Below are 27789 nucleotides of genomic sequence, written 5' to 3' on the forward strand. Positions count from 1 at the left end.
GTGACATTCAACAGCGATCCAGTGATAATCTTATGGTGTGTAGCGATGGTCGCGTTTTTAAATAGAATTTTTCGCGAGATATCCTGAGTGGTAGTAAGAGCCAATGGAGCCGTGTCACGTTTCTGTTCGTGTAGAGAAGCGATGCTCTCGATGAAGGTTTCGATGGCGATGAAGCGCTCCCTTAAAACTCTGAAGATGCAGTCACCCCATCTTGCCTTCGTACTGAAGCGGTGTTCGATACCGAGAACGGTTATATTCTACCCCCACTAGGGGGATTTCCGTGATGCACAAGATGGCCGGCGGGTACCGGGAAATAACGCCTGCGCAACCCCGTTTACTCTATACAACGGCAGCATCTATGTATGTATACCTCCCTTACGTTCATCCCCTATTCGGCGGCAGCCCTTACGCTGTAGACGTGGACCTATATACTTTTCATCTACATACTACCTCACGTATATATACATAGGATACTGCAATGTAAACGTATACTTATATTTGAATACCATCCCTCTGAAACACACTCGCCAACACTCACAGATCTTTCCTCCCACTCCGACTCGCACTTCCACCCTCACTGTCAGCCCTAAATACCACCCCGAATGAGCACCTCGCTCTATGATTATTTCACACTGTCGCAGACTATGGGTACTGATTGTCAGTGCATGAGATTTCCTTGGGTTTTTGCCTTTGGATTCCTACCGAGTCCCCAGCACCTTCAGCCTGACATTTATTCAGCCTTGATGAGTAGCGTGCGGCACCTCTATAAAGGAATCAAAATGAATGTAGAGACGATAAGGTACAAGAGGGAAAAGATATCCCTTAGGAAATCCCTGTGATAATCCAAAGATATCAAAAGGGTCCATTGGATGAAGAGATCTACATTTTTGAGTCCACTTCAAGGACCAAGTAGGAACCTAACCCAGTAGGGTATGTAAGGTTAGTCAGCAGCATCGTATTGACTGAAGTTATCACGTGCATTTGATTTATACAGGTAGAACCACCTTCGGATGATGCAATACTTTTGAGTAATCCTGTATGTGTAAGAATTTAATTTTGAAATTTGTAACGATCGATTTTGCGCTAAATTTGCCTGGACATGTTGCAGAATGTGGGCGAGAGAGAGAGAGAGAGAGAGAGAGAGAGAGAGAGAGAGAGAGAGAGAGAGAGAGAGAGAGAGAGAGGGAGGATGCACGCGCACTTTTCTCAACCCCCTTAAATTTTGGCTGGATGTGGCTGGATGCCACTTGTTGGCAGCGCTCACTGAGAGCAACAGATGCTCCTCCAAGCCCGTTTCTACCGGAAAGCCCAACGAGCCAGGTTCGACCGTCTTTATCCAAAGGAAGAGTAGTGGAGCTCAGAGAGTGTCTGGACTGGAGTAGAGACTAGAAGATTTAGATGCAGTCAGAGAGAGAAAGGAGAGAGCGGAAGGCAAGAGGATTAATAAAGGAAGGAGAGACTAGTCTGTCCTACGGACAACAATTTCTCGTGGGTAAGGAAGTAAGTAAGTAAGTAAGTAAGGAAGTAAGGAAGGAAGGAAGGAAGGAAGTAAGCAAGGAGAAGAAGCAACCCCCAACCAATAGGGACTTCCTCCAAGGCGGCCACTGAGTAAACCCCCGACAATTACCTTCGGATTGCCCTTAATTTACTCTCTAATTCAACCACCTACCCCCTTAGTCTACCATTGCGCAAGTGCTTTTATACAGTTATAACCGGTCCCACCCTTACTGAACTATTCCAATATTCCAGACATTGGTAGACCTCAATATTTTTCTTCGTATAATTTTCTAGGTAGGACCATTTGCCTAAATACTATCCACGGCAATTGAACGTGCGAGAAAGAGGGAAGATCCATTTATTTGACCAGAGGCCAGAAACTCCCTGTTGACCGGAGCAATACATTACACGAATTCCTAAAGTCAATACAGGCAAAACTCAAGGAGAGAGAAAGAGATGGAAGAAGGAAAAAAATTAATACCGACTCAGTGTATTTCAAATTACACAAATTCTTGTACTGCCAATTTAATTGTGCAAAGCCTGACCCCACGTACAAGAAAAGAGGGCTCAACCGATACGTACGCACAGTTTATATCAGTAGAGATCATTAGGGGATGTTTTGACATTAGCATAAGGAGCATGAGGAGGTGTGTAAAATGCGTAATAATTTCACTGGCAACATAAACGATCCAATCGGATTACGTGAGGCGTAGGCCAGCATAATATAAAAGGGGGATGAAATCCGCCATGGGATCTATCCTGCGAGACGAAAAGGAGAGAGGGTAGTTTACAGGCGGTAAAGGGTGTTAAAATGGCTTGGCAAGTGAACGGATGAGACTGACATTGGGAAGGGGTGGGCATAGAGAAGGACAGAAGAGGTTGCACGTAAAGTAGGTCAGTAACACTTGCTAGGTACGTATACTACCCCCATATGATTCGTCTCTGTCTCTACAGTTCATAACCAATGTTTCTCTGTTATACAGGACTGCGTGGATCTCACACGTAACGCTCTCCAGTCTTTCCGTATACGTATGAGGACATGGAAGCGCACGTATGAGCATATACGATCGTACACACCTCGACAGGTGTCAGTATCCCTCTGAGTCTACATCCCTGCACTCCCTTCAGGTATACGGTGCCAAGTTTGAACACACATAGGAATCTCTTTTGAATTATATTGGCTAATCTATAACATATCTATAGTAAGCCCTGGTACGTGCATTTCTCAACGCGTGTATAAGCCAAAGGGACATGCGTGTCCCACGAATGGCGCCCGGAGAGAGGCAACTATATACCTAGAGAGGGTTGAGACTCGGGGTTGCAATCAATAGCAACGAGTTTCTCGTGTAGTGGGACGCCGCGCCGCGCGCGACCTCTCTCCCAATCTACCTACAGCAAACCAAGCAAAGCTTACTCTCTCGTCGAGAGAGAGAGAGAGAGTGTGTCTAGGGAAAATTGTGGGATATGCAGACAGAGGAAAGGGGAGAGGTAGAGGAGTGGACACGCTTGGAATATTCTCACCCCTTTGTAACATATTCCCACCAGCAATTTTATTATGAGATAAATTTACTTCTGACTTCGATTTGACAGACTGATATTTTACTTTCAGTTATTAAACAAAGTTGCAAACGTCTTATTTTTATATAAAAATAATAACCCGGGGGTTATTGTAGAAGATTAAGAGGATATCAAAGTCTGTGGGGGATATCACAGTGCAAGTAACGACATTGACGATGCCATCATCAATGCTCGTTCATCATTGATGCTCGTTAGTAGGATAAGGGAATATTTTTCTCGTGAGACAAGGATGAGAAATGTCCAGCGTCCAGCAGGATGCTAGTTCGACAGGACTAGCAGGATTTATATACTCCGACTGCACTAGTTTTCACATCTACGCCCTTATACTTTTCCAGCTCTGGAACCCATAAGGAGGAGACTTCGTCATGAGATATGAAGACGTCCCAAGGGATGCTGAAGCATGGACCGGGAGGCGATTCTAAGGACATTCGAGGATTCTGAGAGGGTAGCAATTGTCGGGGCAAGAGCGGTAATTGATGAGAGTATCGGGTGTTCCTGGATAATTTGCTGAGACCTCCCATCGACTCGTACGGGTATTCGGTAAATTAACCTTATTTTTCAATTTCCCCATCGCCCAGAACGTCGAGGAGCGTCACCCTGTCAGACCTGAATGTCAATCTCGTGCCCATAGCTAGTTCATCCTTAAAAAACCCAATGACCCCTGACCTGCCCTTTACTTTATCGTTCGCAACTTCTCCTTCCTTTTCTCTCAACAAAGATTGCCTCCATTTCTGTTGGCGATCGGCATTAATAAAAAAAATCAATAGCCGCCATTCCCGTATCGAAAGCTATCGCGCAGGGTGCACTATGCACCCCGTGGATTTTCCCACCCCTCGTCAAATGACCTCTCGCTGAGAGCTGAGTGCCCCTAAATGCGATCTATTTACCCTGAAACACCATAGACCCCGGAGCCTACGGGACGCCTCTGCACGGTCACCCAAAGTCCAGTTCCTTGCTCCTGGCTTTCTTTTATATTTTTCTCACGAGGTATATGTAATACTACCCCCTCGCACTCGTTCTACCCCTATACTTGTAGACTTTCTATGGTGCAATTTCCAATCAACGGCTGAAAGTGTCTGGTCCCCGTGATGCAATAACAGGTTACAGAATGTCCAAATGAAAAAGTTGCCAGGATTTTCAGAGCTGGAAATGAAAACGTCAAGGATTAGGGGGTGTATCGTGATGGTTATGAGAGACGGAGGGAGACAGAAAATTGAGAATCTTCTGGCCACGGACGAAAAGGGGGATGAGCCTCAGAAAATTACAGATGAGAGCGGAGACTATAAGTCGGGGAAACTCTTGGCTGGTTTTCCCTCTAGCGGTGTAATCCACAAATTACTAACCTAACCTAGAAGTGACTCAAGGAGCCAACATCGTTCCTGCGCATTCAAACAAGACATAGAGTGCTGGCTGTTGAATCCTCCCTAGGTATACGTTCCACTTTCAACCTTAACCAAGAACTTTCTTCGAGCGTCGCAACTCTTTTCTCTCACCTCAATTTTGTAATGCCAACAGATACGCCATCGGTCCTCTCTGGTATTCCACGTGGGAGCGCCTATTCAGGATGGTATTAGGAACGTCAGGATTGGAAATAGATAATGCTTCACTCATCCCATGTATTCCACTACGATTAGCAAGCCCATAATTACTATGGGGTTCTGGACACAAACAAGCAGCCATTATCAGGCAAAATATTTGTTATGCGTATATCGACGATCCGAAAGCTTCGAGTGTGATAAATGCGTTATTGCTGCTGGACAGTCTACCTTGTACTTCAAATTAATTCATCCCTTAAGTGACACCCTTTCACTAAGGTACATAAAGTATGACACTTATATAGCACACGGGATTTTCTGTATATGCTCGACTTATACTGAATTTCCTAAATACATATAGTCGGTTCACGAGTTCAATGTGTTTTTTTTTTGACAGCTTATAAAAAATCCAATTCTAAGCAAATTTAAACGTAGCTTTCCATAACGTCACGGAAATACGTACCAAAATAGAAAAGTCAAATATATTTATGTGCAAAATCATACACGTATATACTTTGTAATACAAATTGTACGGAGAGCCACGTGCGATTTACTGAAGACCTCATTGTTTTCTATCTGTCAGAAAACCACGTGTAACTCGCGGACTGACTATACTTAATATTCCTAGAATATTCTAGGTGCAATTCTCATGTTGTACTGACTGAGGGTAGATTGACGATATCTGCCCATATTCTTAGGATATTAAATTTCTTATTCATGCACGTATTCTATACTCGGAATATCCATTAACCCTTTCGTTCTTATCGATACATACATACAATGTGTACTACGTATGCATATAAATTATTTAAGGTCATAGAGACGAAAGAAGTAACGTCCCACAATAACGTCGCACAATGATGATATTTAAAATGTAAGAAGACGTTTTTCAGCCTCACGAAACCGTAGCACGTTTAAGACGGTCCAAAAATTTGGTATAAGAATTTAATTTTTCGATATAAATCAACGTACCCAGTAGCGATGTCTTATGCAAAATACAGGAAAAGTTTAATTTTCTATTTAAAAAATGAATGGGGGTAAATTTAATGACAGTCTAAAAGGTGCTACAACGTAAATCGAGTTTGTTATTTAACATAAAAAGTCAATTCCATTGAGATGTAGTCGATGTAGATTTGAGTATGAAAAAAAAAGCCGCAAACAACAGATAATCATCAATATACACTCAGTATACACTTGTGCCATCCGGCTAACCCTTCATCAGTTATTGTTTCCCCCGGTGTTTTCAGGATCATCAACTTCATCCGGCAAGTATCTCAGAGTCCATAAAAAGTCACCCTAGGACTCAGTACAAGCCCGCAGCCCTGTAGAGTTCATCCCCCAGGAAGAAGGATGAAGGTCGAGCAAATTCGTGCACAGCCAATAAGATATTTTATGAGCCAGGATTCGAGGCCCTTTTCATTAAGGCTTTACTGCTCGCTAAATATTGCCAAACGGCCAAGGGCCCAGTGTGCCTTCAAGGCGAAATAAATCCAAGTAGGATGAAATGATCATGAGCAAGGACCAAGAAGGATCAACCGAGAAGTGATTGGAAGGCAAAGAAACAGAATTTACAAGGTAAACGATAATCGATCCACAGTGAAGTCTAAGTGACATGGCGAGTGTCTTAAAGGGCCAGTTAAAGGTGTCCACGTAAGCCAGTGAGGGCTCAGGAGGAAGCAAGCCGTTAATGGAGGTACTTCCTGGAAAGGAAATGCACGTCGGAAAGGAGTGTCCCAATGTCAGGATCCCTTGCAGTACATCAGTTACTTACGTTCTATTTTCAAAGGAAAGAAAACAAAAAGAAAGAGACACCTTAAACCCCATCTATCGGCTTCCACCATACGAGGAGTACGTCGTCCTGATGTAGGCACACGCATGCCTAGACGCAAAGAATTGGAGGAAGAGGAGCAAGAGAGCGAAGTGAGGAAGGAGAGAAGTGATGAGAGAAGAGATGGAGGAGAAGGAGGAGCGGGCGTCCAGACGGCGACGTCGACGTCGACGGCGCCGAGGGTAGTGCTAACTAGCACCCCTAGTACACCCCCGGGTACACCCTCGTCGCGTAAAACCTCCTAGCACACCCACGCCTTTATTAAACGTCCCGTCTACTCGGTATACGTTTGCTCTCGTAAAATTCAACGTGTGTGCTCTCTCCTACTCGTGCTCTCTCTTTGGTATCTCTAACTTCCTCTCGTATAGTCTCTCTCTCGCTCTGTTATACATCTCCGTACTACTTGAGAAAATTTATTAAAATCCTTCTCTCTCTCTCTCTATCCGGTTAACCGCTCGTACCTCGGGCGCCGTCTACAAGAAATAAGGGTGGAACGTGTAAGGGTGTCTTTCTAGGCTCTAACCATTATCAGAGATCGAATCAACAGTGGCTATCGACTACTGATTATTGATTAACCACTGAGAATTGAATGAGCAATTTTTATACGCAATATCGGGCTGTCCTTCTCTTACGCACGTAACTACCCGTTAGAGCCTCTCTCTTGCACTCACAGCGAGTATATAAGAAATAACAAAAATTATATGTAAATAAAATATGGTGATTTTGTAGGTAAGCGAGATTTGAATTTTAAAAATATCATTTGTCAATAATTAATTATAATTTTTATATTTTTATTAAACAGCACTGTCCACTGATACTGCTTCCGTACGGAAGCGCCTAATGGAACAAATCTTTAACAAAATCAAGGAGGCTCTATAAGGGTTCATGATGCTAGCGGATAATGATTGATACTAAGTATATACCGGATGACGGCTCCTCGACGTTGGGAAAAATGTGACGAGGCCAGATCGTCGGCGGGGTACGATTAAAAAACATATTATCCAAAATCGATAGTTTTAATCCGGCGTATCTGTCGGTACCTCCCGCAATCCCTCATCATTCTGCCCCTTTTTTTTGGCAGAGGATTGGAGGAGCTACCATCAACATGGATCCTGTAGGACTCAGTGAAAAGCGGAAGGTCCATATATATACATTCTTATAGGAATACTACGTAGATATCATGCGGATGCTGCATTATTTGCTGGACCATAGGTGAGAATCTAATTTAACTCGTTAGGAAAAATCCTCGGCCATTAATTATCTGTATACTACAACTACAACTATGGCTATTCTTTTTTTTTTATGTCAATTAGTATCTCTCTGCTTCTACTATAGTAGACTATACTATAACTACCAGGGAAAACATGCATTGTAGTCAAAAGGAGGAGTTCACTATAGCATCATCTAAAATTGATTTATGCGAAAAGGAGCCATAAAAATACCGGATACCCTTGTGCTGTTTCATTATCAAATATGTCTGAGCCAATTACCGCGCACCCATGGCAAAAACTCTGAGTATACTTTTGCGTAACGCTAGGTTAAGTTTAGTGAGGAGTATATATTAGGTTTCAAAGATAAAACCGGAAATAGATATTGAATATTAATAATAAAAAAAAATTACCTTAGCCAAGAAATCATTGTTTGGTATCTTAATCAAGCTGTGCACTATATTAATTTCCATCTACTCCATCTTCTTACGTAATGGGGTCCTTTCGAGGCAAAAGCACGATAGAGCCCAACATTTTTTATATTTTTTATCACAATATCTCAGCTACGATGAAAATGAATACGAAACGAGATGCTGTCACGGGTGTCATTTGTCTCTTTGACGTCAGACAACGTCACGTTCTCAACGAAAGACCCGAAAGACGCTACAAATACTGGATTCGTTTTCATCACCAATGAGAACTGAGCAAAGCGAAGCTCGCAAACTCTTGCTAAGTATTGTAACAAATTATTTTTTTATACAAATATCACTTTAATTTCCTACATTTATCTTCAAGACCATTTCTGTAATGGAACTACGACAACAGTTTTTCGATGAGGGTTTCTTTTACATTGTGGATCATAAGGATATAGCCCCTGCCAACAAAAATAATACACACCATTCGAAATTTCGTTTACTCACCATGTTACTGCAGGGAGTCTTGTCTCTTATCAATGGATGAAGAGGAATTGTCGTGTCTCAGCAGTCAATAGTCTGTTGGTAAGTCACTTTGTATTCACTGTCACCACATTAAATACTGCGTTGGCAAAACACTCGCGTTATTAATAAATACTGATCACTCGGTAGGTACAGCGTAATACTGACCAAAGGCGCCTGATGACAGGCAAGCTGTCATACACAAGACACGACGCAGGGAATTTAATTGTCAAATAAGTAATATTTTATATGGGGTACCTCAAATTACGAATGAAAGCGTCCGGTGATAGGCACATTGTTGCTCGCGCTGTAGTAGTACACTGTAATTTCGATAAAGCCGTATTAAAGTCTAGAAGATACATTTGGTATAACCAATAATCCGATTGTATGGACCCACAAATGGTATTGCCATCTAGCGGTAACACGAGCGTACTAAGGATACTCGAAATACATTAGCTACAATTTAGGTACATTGCAGTTATGAGCGTTAGAAAGAAGATACAAGAAATACTTGATTGGTACTGAATTAAAAAAAATAAGATAGTACATTAGGTGAAGAAAAATATTCTGAAGATAATCGTTGCTCGTCGGTATTAAAAATTATTGAAACACGAATGCTATTTAAAAGTTTTAGTATGACGGGTTGCGCTTAGGTAGGCGTTTTTCTTTAGTCTGTAGTTCTACATGAAAGTGTAGCTAATTAAATGAAATACAAATAATTATCTTTCCTCCAACGATAGGATCCAATAGTTTGTAGCCTCCTTAAATTGACTTGTTCCTGCTACTGTTTATTATGATTTTATCAAGGGCCATTATACGATTACCGTATAGAAACTTATGTATATTCGATTGCATATCTTTAGGCGTACACGTAAAGCTCTGTAAATATCTTATTTAGTTATATTATTTATAATATGTTATTTAGAAGACAAGCAATACCCCAAGCAGTATATAGTATTTGCTGTGTGGCGGGTTGTCGGTCTCTTGGAGTTTTTACTACGTCGTTACGTATGAGCCCAATTCCTATTCTCGTGAAACTATTTTGAAAGTCATATCAGTACTCTCTAGTTCGAGCTCTGATGTACGAAGAATGACCTTTGACCAATGATGGATGAATTAATTAGTCTGAATAATTAAATTGAAGTGTCCACCTTTAATTAAGGGCAGTATATTTGATTAAGGAATGTTCATAAGTGGTGAATTTTTTGACGTTTATTTGAAAAACAGGGCATTTTGATATTCTACACAAATATTTTCTTGCTAGTAAAAACGAACTTCACGTGCTACTGTACACTCCTGCCTCAATTTCTTATTTGATACAATTAATATTTGCAGTTCTGTGTATTCTTAATTACCTAACGACGCTGGTTTATAAAAAGGATAGATAAATTATTGATTTAATTTGCAATCCAAAGGCGTACGTCAACTCGATGTATAATTCCCAATGCATTCTTAAAAAGACTTCTTATTGCGTTGAGGAAGAATTGATTCCTTGGCGTAATTGAAGAAAGAGAGTAAACCATATTTTTTCTGCCTTCTAGAGAAATAATTGCTTACTACATCACTGTTATCTGTTAGAGAAGATGGAAAGGTCTCTTTAATATATTATTTGTTATTATTAATCCCAATTATGTACTTACCTATAAGTGGTGTAGTCTCTGATACTGTGGGAAGTACATTTTCATTAGCTGATAGAGAAACGAACAGTGCAAATGGAACCAACCACAGGCATAGCGTAAAATATGCCATTACCTAAAATCAAATCACTTTTTAAACAATTCTAAATAATATATCATTCATTCGTTATCATAATAACGTACCTCAGAAAAGTTATAATACACAGAGGCAAAGTAAGTAAACGCTAAGTAATGATTGATGACTAGCATTATTATAGCCACGATGAATGCTGGTGAAGTAATATAAACATAGGGAAAGGTTTGGAGAATGAATAAGTGTGCAACTTGTGCAGCTACTCCACATATTACCATTGTAGTTGGTAGATTTTCAAAGAGTAGGAAACCTAGATGTATGAAAAACGTTCCCTGAAATAACAAGAAGTTATGAGATTGTTACAAGTCAAATATAAACCTTTGAAAAAATCAAAAACAGCGGTATAAATAAACACAACTTACAAGTATAAAACTCTTTATCACTCTCTTGGATATTGCTGTATATTCCTCTACCAATTCTGCCATGTAATAAAGGCCTGCAGCTGAAATTATTAAGATTAAAATTGTTTCTACATGATATTTTCAGCAAACAAAATATTTTAGACAATCGGTAAATCACTTGAAATAACCTTCAATATTTATATTTGCATGCAAGTCAATTTATTATAATTACCTATGGAAATCGTGCCAAAACATAGCTGCACAATTAGAGAAATCCAACTTAGCACATAAAAGAACCACATCTTAAAATAACATAATTACGCCATCGATTCAGTCACATAATTAAACAACGACATTACTCGCATCATTAAATTGAAAAAAATACCGATTTTATCTAATAACTATCAGCAGAGATGTATCAGTATAAGCAAAACGACGTGAAACGATCACTTATGCTTTTTCCATAGATTACGTGGCTAACATGAAATAAGCAGGATAGAAAACAGAAATGACCAGCAGAGATGAGTGGGGAGATGCACAACGCTCCGGTTTTAGGCGATACCAAAAGCAAGGCGGTAAATCGCACCGACGATTCTGGAAGTATGATTTTGTGGTCATCGTCTCCGTCGATAATGCATATCCCGTCGTAGCCGAGCTGAACGTGTAGCTTGGTGGGTAGAGGTTCTCCGTAACTTATCGCTGGTTCCCAGAGAAACCCTTCGAACGAGACCGCTTATCAGATATTGCCTAAATATTTTTTTTCTTTGTAATCTTAAAGTCCAGCGCATAATTTAAGCTCGATAAGATTAACGTTCAGCCATGCTTCTGATATCACCTAAATTCCCCATCTATCACATAATCGTTTAAACAGAATAAATATAAATTACCGACCGAGTTCAATCTATATCAGTCTATTGTTAAATACAAGGAATTCAAGGAAAGTGGAACATTAAACATTAACATTTATATTTTTCGTACATATGAATAAGCATCAATACACTTCAACTGCAGGTATAATGAATTCCAGCAACGTTCTTCCAAATAACATTCTCGTAGGTCTACTTATCTAAGCAGGAAAGATAGTCTCAGCAGGCACTTTGCTGAATATGCGATTTGTCACTTCCAAAATCGTGATGCCAAAAGCTTTCTCAATAGGGCTCTTGAGTTCACTATAAACCTCCTTCCAATTCTCGTTAAGGAATCGGTTCATATTATCACCTGAAACAATTAGTAACAATGTGGTATTTTAATGGCCACTAATTTAAGCATGTATATGTATAGCCAGAGGACATCTTGCAAAACGATTTCATATTGTCACTCTCTTTGGAAATTACCAAACTGTTAATTATATTATTTCGAAATGTAATTTCGGCTTACCAAGTGTTTTGTCGCCGTTGAAAAGATTGTCAAAGTGCATTTCTACGCGTTGTGGATTTAGATCAAAGTTTAAACCCGTGAAGATAACGTAAGACACTCCATCCTTAGTAACTTCTTTGCCAGTCAGTTCCACCTTGGCTTCAGGATTAGCTGTAATGATAAAAATATAAAAAATGTAAGAATGTATTAACTTAGCAATAGTAGACTTTCAAACCAAAGTCAAATTTATATGAATAATTTAGCAGGTATACCAAGGCTAATGTTGCAATTGCCGTGACCGGAAATCGGCAGGACGAGGACTTTTCCATCGATGCTGTATTGAGCCACAAGATTAATGGGACTATATACGGAGGCATGGAGAATCAGCTTGCATAGTTTATTATTCACATCAAACCTAAAGACAGGCGAAAAAATTCAAACTATTTATTAGTACACCAAATACGGAAGATAGAATGTCAGTGAGACTATCCACAAAAAGAATCGCGAATCAATTCCTTTTTCCTCATATTTTTAAGAATATTAAAAAAAACCGGTGCTAAGGTCCATTCAAATATTCCAGGAACAGATGAATGTCAGAGTAACGTACTAACTTCCATATGATGCGTTCCTGTCACGTATATATAATCCTGTTAGCCTTGAAGGGCGACGTTGTTAAGGTATCGAAGCAGTTTAATACAAGCAGTTTCGATCAAGGCCAAGTAATATGAATGTGTTTGTTCCATATCATCATGTCTTCATCATTATCTCTTTTGAATACTTCTTTTTATCCTACTTTTTATACACCTTTCCTTACTGCAGTTCATATTTTTATAATCGAATCTTTCCTTCCTTCCTTTCCTTATGGCTGACTCCTCCAATGAGGAGATGTGCCAGTAACTAGTCCTAATAATCGAATCTTTCCACCATCAACATGGAGTATTCCATACAGTATAAAAGTTCCATAGACATAAATAAGATAATTAACGAAGGTCACACGTCTCATCAACGTTATGTGGACGCTTCTGGAACTTTCGTGCTATGTATATGCATATACAGTATCCTTCCTCTGACGAGGCAACGACGATTGCAAGATTGTCATTCGATTTTATTTTTAACTTACGTTACAGAGTTGATCTTGGCATTGCTCACTCCGTGAATAAGAAGATCCTTAAAATTCAACTTAATGGAGACTGGTCCAGAACCTTGATTGATGTGCATTTCCGTCACCAGTAGAGGATCTATAGGAAGTACACCTAGCGACCTTGAGCCTGAGAACAGTATAAATAAAAATGTAATATACAATGTATATTATGCAGGAAAATTTATTAAAAATAATTAGTCTAAAGGACAATGATTATTGTCCAATCGTAATACACATACCCTTTGTTAAAATAGCAATTCCACCTTGTATGGCATCTGCTAAACACTGGTTCACGTTTCCAGCACTTCTGCTGCATGTTTTGAATTCTGAAGCTGCAATATTAATATATATTATAGTGACCATTTAAAATAGATTGTGCATTGTATCAATGCGAATATATTTACTTACGCAATTGTACAGAACCGGCAATTGCCAGAACCATCAGGAAAGACGATAATGATAGAATTCGATACATTTTGTTCTTCACTGTGAAGTCTACTAGGGTGCTAAACAAGAAATTGTGACTGAAAGCGAAAGCCGGTACACTTATATAGGAAAGAGAAAAGCCCCTTCTTCAAGTTGTAATCACGAAAAAGGTAGAAGTTATCCTCTCCCAATTGGCAGGTGGAAGACTAGGAGAGGGCGAACGATAAATATATCTTATATGTATTCATATATATACAATGATTTTTGTACGAAAGATTCAACTAATAAAAAAGACGTGAGTCAGGAAAGTTTTGTAGCTGAGAGGGCGTGTGACAGGTTGAGGCATATGAGGATAATAAACACGTTTCGAGGCTGACACCTTCTTCTTCATTTTAACTTCTTAATCATCTTCATCTTCTTTGTTCCCTCGAAAATTTCAAATTATATAATAAATTCATTAGGAAATTAAATATCCTGCGTCATTTCGAGTAACGAGCACCACAGTGATTACAGACCCGCCGCCGGTTTTCTAAACCTTTCTGTCAACGAGCAGTAATATAGGAAATGTAATTTTATTCTTTTATCTTTTATTGCCATCCAACAATTTTTTAAGCACATAACAATCTTCATAAAAAAATACGCTTTGCATTTTTGCCTGCGATACTTTATTTCTTGCTAATCCTTTTTAACGCAGTCATCAATCGGCAACAAGAATGCAAAATACCCGCGTAGAAAAAGATCATGCAGAAATCACAGGTATTAATTTTTTAACATACAAAATTGACATGGAATTGGCAAAACCTCATCAGAGAAAAACAACGATGTCTCAGGGTATTACTAATATATTATTTGATTAATTGATTTGAATGATCTCATTAATATATCGTAAGTTTCGTAATAACTTTTCCAAGACAAGTCATATCCTATCTTTGTCTTTGTAATTTCACACAGATTCAACAATTTTCCACTGTGGAGAAAGTTAATTTCCAGAAGAGTGCGTGAAAACTCTGTCAAATAATTTCGAAAGGCCAAATCATGCCTTTGTATATGCCTGGCTGTTCAACCCAAACGCAACAACTTGAAAATGGTTTACCATGGGAATGAAATGTATGCGATAGCTTCAGGTGATGCGTTTGGACTAAAGTCCGTTCATGATTAACGGATAGACAAAAAAACTCCAACAGAATAAACCAATTAAAAAATCAATAAATATATTTAAGTATTACGTAGTAAATGAAATTTATTTTGTACGGTATTTCATTACGGGTATACACGAATGTCTCGCCACCATCCACAAAGAGGATGGATATTCTTGAATTAATTATAATGTAGAGATGTGACTGTATGTTGGGTTTTTATCAGGAAAAAATTGATTCATAAACAAGCAATAGTGTACAGGTAAAAGACTGCCTAGGTTCGATTAAAAGTAAAATAAAAATAACAGACTTTTATCGATTTAACCCCTTGACATACATTTATGTCAAAGTACCATGTTAAAGTACCACGATTATTCAGACAGCTGCAGCTCCTCGTTATCATTTTCTTGTATGTATTTAAGACTCTGAAATAAAAAAAAAATAATTGCACGGAGACCACGAATAGACTTTTATAAGGCAGTAATAAGTTTACCTGTTCAAAACGATGGTGCATCGACAGTGCAGACCTTTCTGAAGAAAAGACAAGTTTTAAGTTTCTTCTTGTAGACGGTTGCAGTGCGTAATCCACAGTTGACCACGTGCAAATATTTTCGTGCACCTTAAAAAAGAAGACATTAAGAAATGTAAAATTATTAAAACTGTACTAAACAAAAACACGAAATTATATGACATTACAACGTTAAGAGACAAACAGGAGTGGCATGAACAATCCAGTCGTACTTCATATCTTGACCATCAAAAAAAGATAAGTTCATTTCAGGCATACGGTGTCTCCAAATCAGAAATACTAGACAACGTACATTGAAGTACTTTTCCAATAACTTTCAATATCATTGGTTCAATTCGTTCAAATTTTTAGATATAAAAAATATTAAATTTTCTTATTTCCTCTCAGATGCTGCTTCGAATTCAAAAACAACATATACAAATGTTACTGTTCTCTCTATACCCGGAATTTGATTTTTATTGTATATTTTGATCTGATCGGTTCAGCCGTTCTTTCGGAATCATAGGCAGCACAGTCACGACCCCGCGTGCGTGTGTAACATATGGCTTCACGAATTGTTATCTAGCAATGAGAATTACCTGCATGGTACTATCGACAGTGATAAGAGTGTTGCTGACAAGGTCCCCAGTTTCAGTAGATTTTATAATAATTCTAAAGTTAGAAGTTTCCCCATCGTATGCAAGATTTAGCATTCCTCTGGCAACGACGTTCCAAGCTTTACTACGTTCGTCTTGCGCGAGGAGGGTGACTGATTTTCTGAAGGTTGTGAAGGGATCCTCTTCAAAGTCATCCTCATCCTCTTCATCATCGTCATCTTCTTCATTGGTATCCTCGTGCCAAATATCCGCTTCCTTCTCCTCATCCGTCCGCTCTTTATTGCCTTTTGACTGCTGCTCTTTACTTCGAAGATCTTCCTGAGCACTATCGACAACATCCTTGAACTGCTTCGCTAGTTCATCCGTCTTAAATTTCACAGCCAGATTTTCAGCTGTCGGGTTGCTACTGTCGGCGTAATTAATACCGGCCCAGATCCAGCTGTTTCTCGAAGTCGATAATGGTTTGAATTGAATATCCGAGGTCAGACGAAAATTGCATACAGTCTTGTGGACTTGTTCTCGACGCAAAAGGAGTCGGTATGTTCCCTTTTGTCGATGATACAGGACCTTCATCTCGCCTACGCCACGTTCCTTCCATTCCCGAGTCTCGGTTGCATACCTGTAGAGCTTTGCTCGACTGCAAAATACTGCAGAAGGTATAAGTAAGATAAATTATAAAGAAAGAATTCAGTAAAAGGGGTTTCATTTATACTGGATAAAGCCCACGTACCTTTCTCTTCATCCTCTTCGCCGGTGTAAACCTCAATGGCGTCCGGTAGAGGAATAATAGGTTCAAAATGTGGATCATGTTCTTGTTCGTTATCATTTTCATCCTGTTCCTCATCCTCGTCATCAGCTTTCTTCTCAGACTTTTTACCTTTACTCTGAGGCTGCTTTACAGTCGGTGTAGTCGCAGCTGTTGTCTTCGCTCCAAAGACAGAAGATCCGGCACCGGCAAACGAAAAGTTTGGATCACTCTTAAAGGCTGGAGTTCCAGGAGATTTCGCTGCCAATGCTGAGAATGTGACAGTATTGTCAGCTTGCAAGAAGCTTGGCAAGTTCGCTTCCTTCTTAACCTCATCCTGACTGATTTGTTCTACGGGAACTGTGCTGCTCACTGTAGCTGTAGATATTGTACTGCCGAAGAGGGATGTTGTCGTAGCAGTAGTACCGTTACCAAACGCCAGTTTAGAGGCAAAGTTCGTAGACGTCCCATCAAAGACAGAAGTAGTACTAGAGGTTGTATTAGCGACTGGAGTGACAGTACTTTGTCCACCGAAAATAGGACTAGGTTTAGCTGCGACTGAACTAAAACTGGGTAACGAATGAGTGCCATAACCGAATATGTTGCTTTTTGTTACTTGTGTTTCAAATATTTTACTTGGACCTTCAAAGAAAGAGGTCTTGTTTGCACCACCAAAGAAAGGCGTGCTTGTCGACGTATTTGATGTTACTGTTGTCTTAGTTGCACCTCCGAATATATTGCTAAGCGTGTTAGGTTGTGCCGTTTGACTACTGTCAAAAATTCCAGAGGTTGTAGTTGCACTCTGATTAGTTTTACTCGATCCATCAAAGATGGATTTGGTATTGGAGGCAGCTGTATTACCGCCAAAAATATTGGTTGTACTACTGGCTCCAAATACTGGTGTTGCTGATGATCCAAAAACCTGTTGTGGTGTCCTTAAATTGCCAAACAATGTTGTTTCTCCGAATAATGTTGCACCTGCAGGCTGATTCACGGTTGTTCCTGTACTGGATGGACTACAAATTTTAAACAAATCACTGCTTGATTTAGCAGGATCACATTGGGTCGTTGAGACTAACGCATTAGTTGTAAAGGGGACTGATCCAGTGTGAGGTGTTGTTGTTGTGATGCTTGATGCAGATGTACTATCATTAACTGTAGACTCAAATGGGTAGATCGTAGTATTTTTTTCAGCAAACATAGGCGAAGACAGATCTGTCTTAAAAGGCATCGTTGCAGCCGATGAAGAATCATCAGCTTGTAAGTTATCTGAACTGGTTGTCACATTTGGCTTGAATGGTTCAGACTGACTTGAAGTAAATCCGTGCCCAAACGAAAGCATTGCTGGGGAAGTGGAGACAGTCGTTGCACTGCCACCAAAAAGGTTCCCCGATGACTTATCGCCAAAAGTAGTGAAAGTCGAAGTTATTACTGAAGTTGTCGCTGTTGTTGTAGAGATTTTAGTACGTTCCAGGTTAGCTTCCAATGACTGAGGAGTCGACTGCCCAAAGAGCGTTGTCGAAGAACCGAAAAGTTGTCCAGTAGTAAATGGAGATGATATTTTTTCCGGCAAAGTTGATTCTCTGGCCGCATCAGCGAACAGTGGAATTTGTGGTTCCCTACATCCTATACAACCCGGACAATCCTCTTTTTGTAGATATGCATAGAAGTTCTCAGGTAGTTTCAGTTTCAGCGCAGCACTCTTCTCTTCAGCGGTTACCTTTGACTCGTACACGATTTCCACGTCCGTAGGTGTTGAGTCATCTTTGAAGAGATTTTTCTTTATCGACTCAGGAGATTTGACTTTAGGCTTCTGTGCTGTTTTTGCATTAGGAGTTCCTGCAGATGAGATAGCTTCATCGACGGTCTTCTTAAACTCCTGAGCAATTTCCGCTGTTTTGAATCGACAAGCAAATTTCTCACGCTCGATCTCGCCCTCGCTGAAGTCAGCAGCGTACCAGAGCCAGGTCTTATCGTCTTTTGGCGTTAGCTCAAGATTTTCAGGAACAAAGTGATTCAAGCACAACTTTAACACTTGATCTCTTCTCATAACCAGTCTCAGCTTCTCGGTTTCCTTATGCTTTAAGAGTTTAATGTCTCCGAGACCACGTTCCTTCCACTCTTTGGCAGAGTCGTCAAATCTGAATAGTTTTGCACGATGGCTGTAAAGAACTTCCTCATTCTCTTCACCAGTCTTCACGTCAACCTTATCTGGCAAAGGAATAACTGGAGGGAAGTATACGTCATCGCTCTCAGTAACCTCATCCTCGCTGGTTTCTCCACCTCCAGGAGATTTCACTGGTGATTTAGCTTGAAAGTGAAAATCGAATGATTTTCCTGGAGATCCAAATACGAAAGGAACTTCCGGATCCGTTGGAGTGTCCGCTTTTTTTGGGATTCCAAATACGAATTTCCTTCCAGAATCATCAGGTTTGTTTCCAGTACCAAAGGCACTGGGGATCATGATAGGTTTGCTAGAGTCAGCTCCAACTTTAGCTTCAGTCTTGGAGATTCCAAAAGTGATAGGCTGACTCCCATTCGATGCAGGAATGCCGAAAGTAAATGCAGAGGCAGTCGATGATGTCGTACTCAAATTGAATCCACCAAAAGCCTTTGGTTTTGGTGGCATCTGAGGGTCTTTTGGTGTGTCACAGGCAGCGCAATAAGAATTAGAGCTGCTGTTAACGATACAGCAAGTCTTGCACTCCCAGGAACCAGCCGGTTGCTTGAATATTTGAGACAGAGGTACTTGAGAAGATGGTGCCTGCGACTGGATCACTGTACCGAGTGGCGACGGAGCGTTGCAAGACTCGCATTTGGAATGGCTGCTGAAGTTCTTTGTGTAGCAATTTTTACATTCCCAGTCGGAAGGAGCTTTTGTGGAGTCACTGGTAAACTTTGCATTTGGAGAAGGTCCCTCGCAAGCTACACACTTTGTCTGGTCAGAGTTATTCCTGGTATAACAAGAGCTGCACTCCCAGGATCCTGCACTTGGTTTAAACATTTCTGACAACGACTTTTGCTCTTTTTCTTTACCAGCTAACTTTACATCGTTGCCCGTCGACTGGGATACTCTCGTTTCCGATTGTTTAATTTTCTCTTTAGTCTTAATCTGTTGATTTCCTGAATCAACAACAGGAATGCGATCGTTGATCATTTTCTGTTGATTACTGGTTATCGTCTTGTGGAACTCTGATGCCTGTAAACATATAAATTGTCAAATGTATTTACTTGTGAATATATACAGATCAACTCGAACTATAATAAAAGCAGCCTTTGTAATAAAAACGATATGACATTAGTCAATATGATATTGCGAGTGTATCACATTCACGTCTAAGACTTAGGACTGTAAGTAAAAACAATCAGTCCCTATCTATTTGGTTAAATACGCCCTACAAAATCTTTATCAAATATATCTATCGTAATAGAAAATTAAACAGTGCCAATATTCATTTACCTGTTCGTCAGTCTTGAAACGTATAGCAAAAGCTTCTCCTTTGACTTCACCTTCACTATAGTCTTGCGCGTACCAACTAATGGACGTATTACTGTTTGGCATGAAAGTGAATTTCATATTTGCAAGAAGAGTATGATTACAACAAACTTTCAGTACTTGTTCCCGACGCATCAATAAACGAATTTTGCCAGAATCCACATGAAGTAGTATCTGCACAACCAAAAACAAGAAAGTAATTTTCCCTGAAAACAATGTTTCAATTTCCATTTTTATAAATCAGACACTGACCTTCATCTTTCCGATTCCTCGTTCCTTCCACTCTTTCGTCTCGCTGTTAAATCTCAAAAGTTTAGCACGTTGTTCAAAGAGCACGGTCTCTCCCTCTTCTCCAGTTACCACCTCAACAATATCTGGCAAAGGAATAACTGGCGCGAATTCAGCTGTCGGAACAAAATCTTCAACTGGTTCCGATGGTCCATCTTCAGTTGTGGGACGATTGTCAGATGTCCTGGTATCATCCTTCTTTCCGGCACCTATTAAAACATTGCACGGAATTGATACTACGAGATAACGATATAGTCAAACAATAAACTCAATTTTGGACGCACACAAAAATACAATACAAATACTATAAGGTTGGAAGGAGATACTGCTAATGAAATATTCGAAGGAATGTCTACTAATTCTACGTTCTGCTAGTTTCAATAATTTTTCTACGAATGATACTTGGACAATACATAGGAAAATAGATAACTAAACATTAATAGTTTATGAATTCTTGAGTTGTCTACGTAAAATACTGAGAGGAGTTCGAAGTGGAACGTACCACCAGCGGCAGCTGCGGCCAGTTCAGCTGGCGCAGGTGCGTGGGGTCGTCGTAATGAGATCCGTGTATGAAAGCTTGGGCTTGGATTTGAGGAAGAATTTCCTACAATTGGCACAGAAATAATTTGCCTCAGAAGTTCAGAGAAAGTTTTATATTAAAGTATGTTATCACAGACAATTTAGCGTCGTAAACCTATTAGTATTATAGATAGACTCACCAGTTGAATAGGTTGTTGGCTGAATTGCTCCCAAAGTAGGACCAGGTTGAGGTGCAGTAACAGTTGCAGCAACTGTTACAGGAACACTTGCAACTGTTGTAGTCGAAGCAGAGCTTTCCGAAGCTGCCAAATTTTTAAAGGAGAAATTTATAGGAGCAGGAGTCGCGGTTGTTTTCACAAACGAGAATGCAGTTGGTTGCATAAGACTGGTTGCTGCTGCCGAAGCTGACGTTGTTGTATCTTGCGTTTTTTTCTCAGTCCAAATACTTAATGGCTTCGCTGAGTCCGACTTGATAAACGAAAATCCAAGGAATGGACTAACTTTTGTGGGTTCGACTGGTGTCTGCTGCGCTTTTGCAGAATCTGTTTCTTTTGGTGGCTGTATAATTGGCTGCGAGACAAATGAAAATCCACCAACTGTGACGGGTGACTTTATTGTAGCAGTGCTCTTCGTATTCGTCGCTGTAATTTGGGGCTGGGTTGTTCCAGCTGTACTCTCCACCTCAGACACAATCTTTGTAGGTGTAGCGGAATCTGATGGTAAAGACAATCTGGCCTTATCGAAGTGTTCTTTAAAGTTCAATGACTCCTCTTCAGTCTTGAACTTGATGCAGAGCTTCTCCAACCTAATTTCCTCATCGGCGTAATCATTAGCGACCCATATCCAGGCTTTGTCGCTACTAGGCATCTTCGACAACTCCATATCCGGCCGCAACATATGATTAGCACAAATCTTAAGCACCTGATCACGACGCATAAGAAGCCGCACTTTTCCTTCATTATTTTTCAGTAATTTCACATCACCTACTCCACGTTCCTTCCATTCTTTGTCAACAAACCGGAAGAGCTTCGCTCTGGCACAATAGAGAGTAGTTTCGCCCTCTTCGCCAGTAGTTACCTCAACTTCAGCGGGAAGTGGTATAACAGGTTGAAAGTCAGGTATGGGATCGTGCTCTACCTCGCCCACCCACTCACTAGAGTTATTCGCAGATCCTGTAGAAACGATAGTGTCCTGCCTACTGGCTTTTTCTGATACAGACATATTCGCCGAAGTAGTAATGGTAAGTGTAGCAGACAATGGTGGCAAATTGACAGTAGTAGGAATATTAGCATGCGAAGGCATGGATATCTGATAACTGTGAGGAACATTTGTAGGATTCGCGTTAGCTTTACTAGTCGAACCACCCAGTCTATGATGCGCAGGTATAGTTACACTCAGAGTCGGCTGTATTGAAGGTGCTGTAGTTGGTAGAGTGTCAGACGTTGTTATCACGACATTGACTGGAGGTACCTTGTTCACCGGAGCATCCTTTATGACGATTTCGTTCTTAGGAATCTCAACTTTTTGTTGCGGTGGCATTTGAACAGGTTGACTGACAGCTAACGGCACAATTTCAGGCATTTGATTAGGTAATCGTGCCCCGCCACCAAAGAAGCCCTGCTGTATAACACTTTCAGGTATTTTTGGTAAGACTCCAATAGACTGCTCAACAGTTGGACGAGGATACAGAGTAGTCATAGAGTACACAGGTGGATATAAAGGAGCCATATGCTGAGTAGTTGGATCGTTAAATGGTAAGCCGCCTTGATAATAGCCTTGTAAGGCTGCTGTCGAGGGATAAACCATCGGCGAATAGACAGGATGTCTCTGAGACTGAGCAAAGACGTTCGCAGGAAAGGCAGGAGCTGGTCCTCCAGATTGTGCCGATGCGTTGACACCATAATTCAGATCGCCGTAATCTTCCTCACCAAGAGCGAATAGTTCTTCGTCAAGATTTTGACTCACTGTACTTTGAATATGTTGCTTTTGAGTGTTCTCTTTACGCAATTCCACCACCTCTTTCTTCAATTCTTCAACTTGCTGTTTCAATGCGTTACTCGATTCCAGGACGGCGTTCAGCAATTCCACCAGAGCTTTGTTCTGATCCACTGATGCCTGGATGCTACTCTCCTTTGAGCTGATCAGTTGTCGGATTTGCGCATCCAATCGTTCTGGACTGGGTCGTGCTTCCTGGATTTTTTGAATGTATACAAAAATTAAAAGTGAAATAAAATGTCTTTGTAACAATATGAATGACGTCATCGTTGAAATAACTGAATAACTCACCGTACGATTTCTAGATAGTTCCAAAATATCCTGATGCTGTGGTTTGCAAGGAGTACTCGATTGCTTTGGTGTACGATGAGCGCTCCTTTGAGGAGTACACAGGATGTGAACGGAACTACCTAACCCGATTAAAGAATTATTGGTAACAGGTTGGTCAGCGACACTGTGTGCCGACGAGTAACTCTCATCGGATTCACATTCGTTACGCACTTCTGAAAAAAAAGTGTTGTTTATTGATACCGCACGTACTAAGATTCCTTCATCACAATCTTCAAAGCCAATAAACATACGATCTCCTCGCCATAAGTCTGGATCGATTCGTTTCAGCTCGTTCTCAATAGTAGAAATGTAGGTGGAGAGTTCTGAGTTTAAACGATGCTTAGGGTCTGAGCCAGGACTACGTAGACGATCTAATGTCAAGTAAAAGCAGTCACGAGCTTTTATTAGCATTATGCTGTGCTGTGATCTCATTTCTGATGTTAAGCTTTCCGGGGGTTGAGAGCTCACGAGATCGTCAGCAAGTTTCTTGTAAATCTAAATACAAATATTTGCTACAGACAAATAATTCCTAAGAAGATTCATGAGAAAATAATAACAAGAATGAGCATACCTGTCCCTGCTGGAAGGAGGCATCAGGACATTTCAAGATTCTCAGAGCTTCTATCGCTTGTTCGTATTCCTTTTCTCTGATGTATTTCTGAACCAGGAGTAAACGACCTTCTTCTAATGCATTCGTAAGCTCAGCATTGTTCATTTCCTTCCTGAGCACAGAAATTTATTTAAAGTATTATTGTATATTATTCTGACATATGTTCCAAGCAATAACTCAAAATATTCATACCCTTGATAGTCAAATAGTTTGGAACTAGACGTTCGTATGATTTGGTTGTTCTGAAGTCTTTCAAGTAGTGGCACAGCAGCGGACCAGTAAAGCTCACAGCGAGCTTCCAAGGCGGCAATGTTACCATCATCAGCATTCTTGCCCTTCATTACTTTGACCTAACGGTTGAAAATAAAATTTAAGACAAACATGTAATAAGTTACTCTATTTAGAATGACAAGTCTAGATGTTTACTGACCCTGTGACCAAATATTCGAGCAAGATGGACCAAAATCGTTGAATGCAAGCCATGACTTCCAATACAGCGTACGACTTCTAATCCTTGTTGAATAATTTGTCTTATCTCTCCAGCATCCTGCTCGCGATACATTTTGTACGCCGAGGACCACCTGAACGCATAAGTAGAAAGTCTTCATTTGACCTAGTCAAAACCTTGTAATAATGTACGCAATTATCAGTGATTTTCCGTGATAAAGTGAAAGAAAAAAGAAATCAAAACGGAAACGGCTCTCCAAAGAACCGCCCTGACTATCTAACTGTATAATTCAATCGCGGAATTTCTTTGAAGATTCTACCTAAAAAAAGACGTAAATAATACCCACCACTTCTCTTGAGCATTGGTACAAAGCGTGCTGGTGATGTCGGCTGGCAGAGTTGGCAGTTTGTCAGGACTCAAGAATCCACTTCGCTGTTGTTCCTCAACAACCACCGAGGCGCACAAAACTGTCGCACAACCGTACACATACATACATACATACATACGAACATGCTTCGACCAGAAGGGAAAATTAGTTACAACCCTCCTTTTTTTATTTTCATTTCTCTCGCGCTCATCATTTGCGCCCACCACACAATGGCTTACTGACTAAGAATGTGCTCACTACTTTTCTAAATCTTAAAACTGACTAACCTGCAGCATTGAGGAAAGCGTCAATGTCCAGCCTACTGAGAGATTCTGCAGCTGCTTTTTGAAGATTGTAGACAGAGAATTGTAAATCCGGAAAAACGTGGCAGTACTGATGAGGATGAATGCTGCTATTCTCTTTGCTGTTGTTGTGCGAGTAATGAGGTCGACTCCGTAAGCCGAGCCAGACATGATGATGTAAAGAAGCTGGCCAAACTTCCTCCGCAACTGTAGAATAAGTCTAATTGAATAATGTTCAGATAATTGGTTGTTTCATTAGAACATGTCTGAATACCTTCGTCATAACGTTTGAGTTCGGAATAAGAGCATAGTCGCAATGGAGGACTAGGTGCAATGTGTGTTGCAAAATAGGATGTCTTCACCATGTTTTGCTGCATTCTACTTTCGAATATTCTATGATAAACCCGTTCCCTCCAAGCACCACTGCAGAACCTATCAATCTTATCAAGCAATCTCTTGGTATCATTTCGTGCATAATCATGAAGAACATGTCCAGCTTGACTGCATCTATAATGTCCTTCCTTATACCAAAGCTGAACTTGAGTCTTGCATATATCCTTTAGTTGTGTGGCCCAAGGTGCGGTAATATCCAACGGAGTGACATGTAATGCAATAAAAAGTAGTGGCGCGCAAAGTCTACCAGCTTCGGCCCAACTACCTTGTTCTCTTTTTGTTTTGCGTAGGAGTAAGGAAGCCAAATGAAAGTGCAACTGTCCCCACATGTGCGTGAACATGCTCTCTGTGAAGGTGTGATTGCCAGGAAGATTGCGCTGCTTTGCTTCTGTCAACATCTGATCAAAACTGTAACAAGACAAGTGGATTATTTGTTATAATCTTATTAGTTAGTTTAGTGCTACTAACTGAAATGTGAATTCCTTACTTCAATACTGCCATAGCGGCAACAGGTACGGTTGTCCTAATTCCATCTCCTTGTTCGTTTAATGCTAAAGCTGCATACCGTTCTAGTGATGACAGGTACAATATCCAAAATGAAGAATCACGACTTTTTAATCTCTTGCACTTGCCAAAAAGCTCACAGAGCATTTGATACCAATCGACATTATCACGGTGTGCATGAAGAGCCTCAACGGCTGATGCGTGTTTATAAGCATCCTCAAGTCTATTTTTTTCCATGTAATAGCGTAAAAGCTTTACGCGTAGATTAACATCAGTTGGTCTGGCTGATAGTTCAGCTAAGAAAAGAAAAATCATTTCACAGTTCGCTGATGTTCACTGATATTCATTAAAATTCATATAATTCGAAAAAATATTGGAATACAAAGTCAGACCCCTAAATAGTATATCCATTCATATTTTTATCTATTAATAGTGAACAGATTTGTTCTCATTTCTAATTCAGTAGCCCATGGGCACACAGCAGTTCACTGTTGTTACCAACAAATGTCTTATCCAATGGCCTGTATGCTGCTTGCAGAAGTAAATCAAAAAAGAGATGTTCAGTTCTATATCGAAAAACTTAGGTTCTGGATCCATTATCTATTAAGGGACATGACTGTATATTAAAATAGATAATAGAATAGTGTAATAATTACAAGCTATGAGTGATTCAAGGTCATCTGAATCTTCGTTGGATCCATCGATAGTCAAGAGCTTTTCCTTTAATTGGAATACAAGTGGATGGTGTGGAAATAGCCTATCGGCTCTCTCAACCCAATATCTTGCCATACCAACATCCATTTCAATGTTCATATCACCTAGCAGGTCGCAGACTAGACATACGCATATCATAAAAATAGTTAACGTTGATACAATGCAAAGAAATTGATTTATTTATCTCAACAATACATGGGTTTTCTTACCTTTTAGAACCAGATTATCTTGTTTAGGTTCAAGTTCAAGGGATGCTTTATATTGAGCAAGAGCAGCTTCCTTCTGACCTAATGCTTCTAATGTTTGTCCCAACAACTTATATGCACCTGGTACATTCTCACGTACTTCCAAATAGCTGGACACATATTTCCTAGCTGATTCATACTCTCCTACTTGATAGTATAACTTAGCAAAGTTGTAATGACGTAGTTTTTTCTACAAAGCAAAACAGATCCAATATTATTCTTTCTACTTTTCAATAATGTAGCTTGTATTAATACTACATTGTAAACATTGTTAAAGGAAACATTAAATACTAGTATTGAGAGGCCAAGGATTGCAAAACGTTGTTCAATTGTCATGTACTATTTATGAACACCACGTGTTCGTTAAAATCTAATTTAGTTATAGTCAGTATATGTCTCAAGTTCTGACTCAAGGTTTCAAGGGTGAATAATAGGAAGATGCGTACGAAATTATGCAAGTCAATTTCTATAAATAGTTATAATCATATTAAGCAATCCCAAATATCACAAAGAAAGAAAATGATAAAATGCATTGAATCTTGTGTCTAAAGCGCAATAAAAAAGCATAAACATGCTAGTGGCATAAAAGTTGGCGGTCGCCGGATCCCGCGAGCCGACATGGCGTAACGTTTTAATCGGCTACATGTAACCTCACCTCATCTTCAGTTTTTAATTTCTGTAAAACATCTTGCACGTGTCGATCAACTTGTGTTTTCTTGCGAAACATCCTTCCACTCTTCCTTTCTACGTCAACACAATAGAAGCGCAATATTACTTCACTCGGAATTCTGTTTAAAATAAGTCAAAATGATACTCGGCACAGTCTTATTACCATGCACGCCATTTACTTTCAAACGGTCTAGTCAAGTCGCCAGGATCAGTATTGCCAACCAAACGACCGTTAGTTATCAGTTTAAAAAAAAAATAGTAGTTATG

The 27789-nt window shown here is 40.0% G+C and overlaps 3 protein-coding genes and 2 long non-coding RNA genes across 9 annotated transcripts; 2 read left to right on the forward strand and 3 right to left on the reverse strand.

Moving 5' to 3' along the window:
• LOC112494609 lies at positions 1-1110 on the forward strand. Its single transcript, XR_003060221.1, has 3 exons — positions 1-360; positions 642-930; positions 995-1110. It is a non-coding gene; the product is annotated as an uncharacterized LOC112494609 (long non-coding RNA).
• Positions 1111-1213: 103 nt separating this feature from the next.
• Positions 1214-8060, forward strand: LOC107268821. Of its 2 annotated transcripts, XR_003060204.1 has the most exons (10): positions 1214-1492; positions 1792-2391; positions 2481-2625; positions 2701-2985; positions 3411-4503; positions 4591-4889; positions 5858-7167; positions 7241-7417; positions 7520-7650; positions 7752-8060. It is a non-coding gene; the product is annotated as an uncharacterized LOC107268821 (long non-coding RNA). The 2 variants fall into 2 exon arrangements; XR_001537937.2 differs by lacking the exon at positions 2701-2985.
• Positions 8061-9771: 1711 nt separating this feature from the next.
• On the reverse strand, positions 9772-11504 carry LOC107269486 (protein TEX261). Its single transcript, XM_015743368.2, has 5 exons — positions 10925-11504; positions 10714-10793; positions 10402-10623; positions 10222-10333; positions 9772-10152 (listed from the first exon to the last, which is right to left on the reverse strand). Exons 1-5 carry the CDS (start codon positions 10992-10994, stop codon positions 10034-10036), a joined length of 603 nt encoding a protein of 200 aa, XP_015598854.1. The 5' UTR covers positions 10995-11504; the 3' UTR covers positions 9772-10033.
• A 137-nt stretch (positions 11505-11641) lies between these two features.
• LOC107269478 (protein takeout) lies at positions 11642-13749 on the reverse strand. Its single transcript, XM_015743358.2, has 6 exons — positions 13598-13749; positions 13429-13521; positions 13169-13316; positions 12321-12463; positions 12070-12219; positions 11642-11910 (listed from the first exon to the last, which is right to left on the reverse strand). The coding sequence occupies exons 1-6, from the start codon at positions 13662-13664 to the stop codon at positions 11759-11761; spliced, it is 753 nt and encodes a 250-aa protein (XP_015598844.1). The 5' UTR covers positions 13665-13749; the 3' UTR covers positions 11642-11758.
• A 1060-nt stretch (positions 13750-14809) lies between these two features.
• On the reverse strand, positions 14810-27729 carry LOC107269067 (E3 SUMO-protein ligase RanBP2). Of its 4 annotated transcripts, none has more exons than XM_015742526.2 (20): positions 27509-27729; positions 26818-27043; positions 26551-26727; positions 25878-26190; positions 25272-25798; positions 24983-25204; positions 24675-24795; positions 24311-24461; positions 24073-24230; positions 23842-23992; positions 23522-23765; positions 23232-23440; positions 21125-23135; positions 20908-21009; positions 20370-20614; positions 20082-20291; positions 16607-19820; positions 15859-16523; positions 15245-15370; positions 14810-15176 (listed from the first exon to the last, which is right to left on the reverse strand). In XM_015742526.2, exons 1-20 carry the CDS (start codon positions 27578-27580, stop codon positions 15123-15125), a joined length of 9198 nt encoding a protein of 3065 aa, XP_015598012.1. In that variant the 5' UTR covers positions 27581-27729; the 3' UTR covers positions 14810-15122. The 4 variants fall into 4 exon arrangements, with proteins under 4 accessions (XP_015598012.1, XP_015598004.1, XP_015598023.1 ...); XM_015742518.2 differs by having other exon boundaries at positions 23232-23443; XM_015742537.2 differs by lacking the exon at positions 20908-21009 and having other exon boundaries at positions 23232-23443; positions 27509-27728.
• Positions 27730-27789: the final 60 nt, after the last annotated feature.

This window comes from Cephus cinctus, unplaced genomic scaffold, assembly GCF_000341935.2.
Source record: "Cephus cinctus unplaced genomic scaffold, Ccin1 Ccin1_scaffold0068, whole genome shotgun sequence".
Lineage (NCBI taxonomy): Eukaryota > Metazoa > Arthropoda > Insecta > Hymenoptera > Cephidae > Cephus > Cephus cinctus.

What these genes read in the sequence shown, in the direction of transcription:
- LOC107269486 (XM_015743368.2), bottom strand. Translation starts at nt 10,994, where the DNA reads ATGTGGTTCTTTTATGTGCTAAGTTGGATTTCTCTAATTGTGCAGCTA. An exon ending in TGTATTATAACTTTTCTGAG is followed by an intron (nt 10,334 to 10,401) that starts GTACGTTATTAT and finishes ATTTGATTTTAG; the next exon opens with GTAATGGCATATTTTACGCT. An exon ending in AGAGACTACACCACTTATAG is followed by an intron (nt 10,153 to 10,221) that starts GTAAGTACATAA and finishes CTTCTCTAACAG; the next exon opens with ATAACAGTGATGTAGTAAGC.
- LOC107269478 (XM_015743358.2), bottom strand. Translation starts at nt 13,664, where the DNA reads ATGTATCGAATTCTATCATTATCGTCTTTCCTGATGGTTCTGGCAATT. An exon ending in CAATTGCAACATTAGCCTTG is followed by an intron (nt 12,220 to 12,320) that starts GTATACCTGCTA and finishes TTATCATTACAG; the next exon opens with CTAATCCTGAAGCCAAGGTG. An exon ending in CAACGGCGACAAAACACTTG is followed by an intron (nt 11,911 to 12,069) that starts GTAAGCCGAAAT and finishes TAATTGTTTCAG; the next exon opens with GTGATAATATGAACCGATTC.
- LOC107269067 (XM_015742518.2), bottom strand. Translation starts at nt 27,580, where the DNA reads ATGTTTCGCAAGAAAACACAAGTTGATCGACACGTGCAAGATGTTTTA. An exon ending in CGCTTTCCTCAATGCTGCAG is followed by an intron (nt 24,796 to 24,982) that starts GTTAGTCAGTTT and finishes GTTGTGCGACAG; the next exon opens with TTTTGTGCGCCTCGGTGGTT. An exon ending in AACTATCTAGAAATCGTACG is followed by an intron (nt 23,136 to 23,231) that starts GTGAGTTATTCA and finishes CAAAAAATCCAG; the next exon opens with GAAGCACGACCCAGTCCAGA.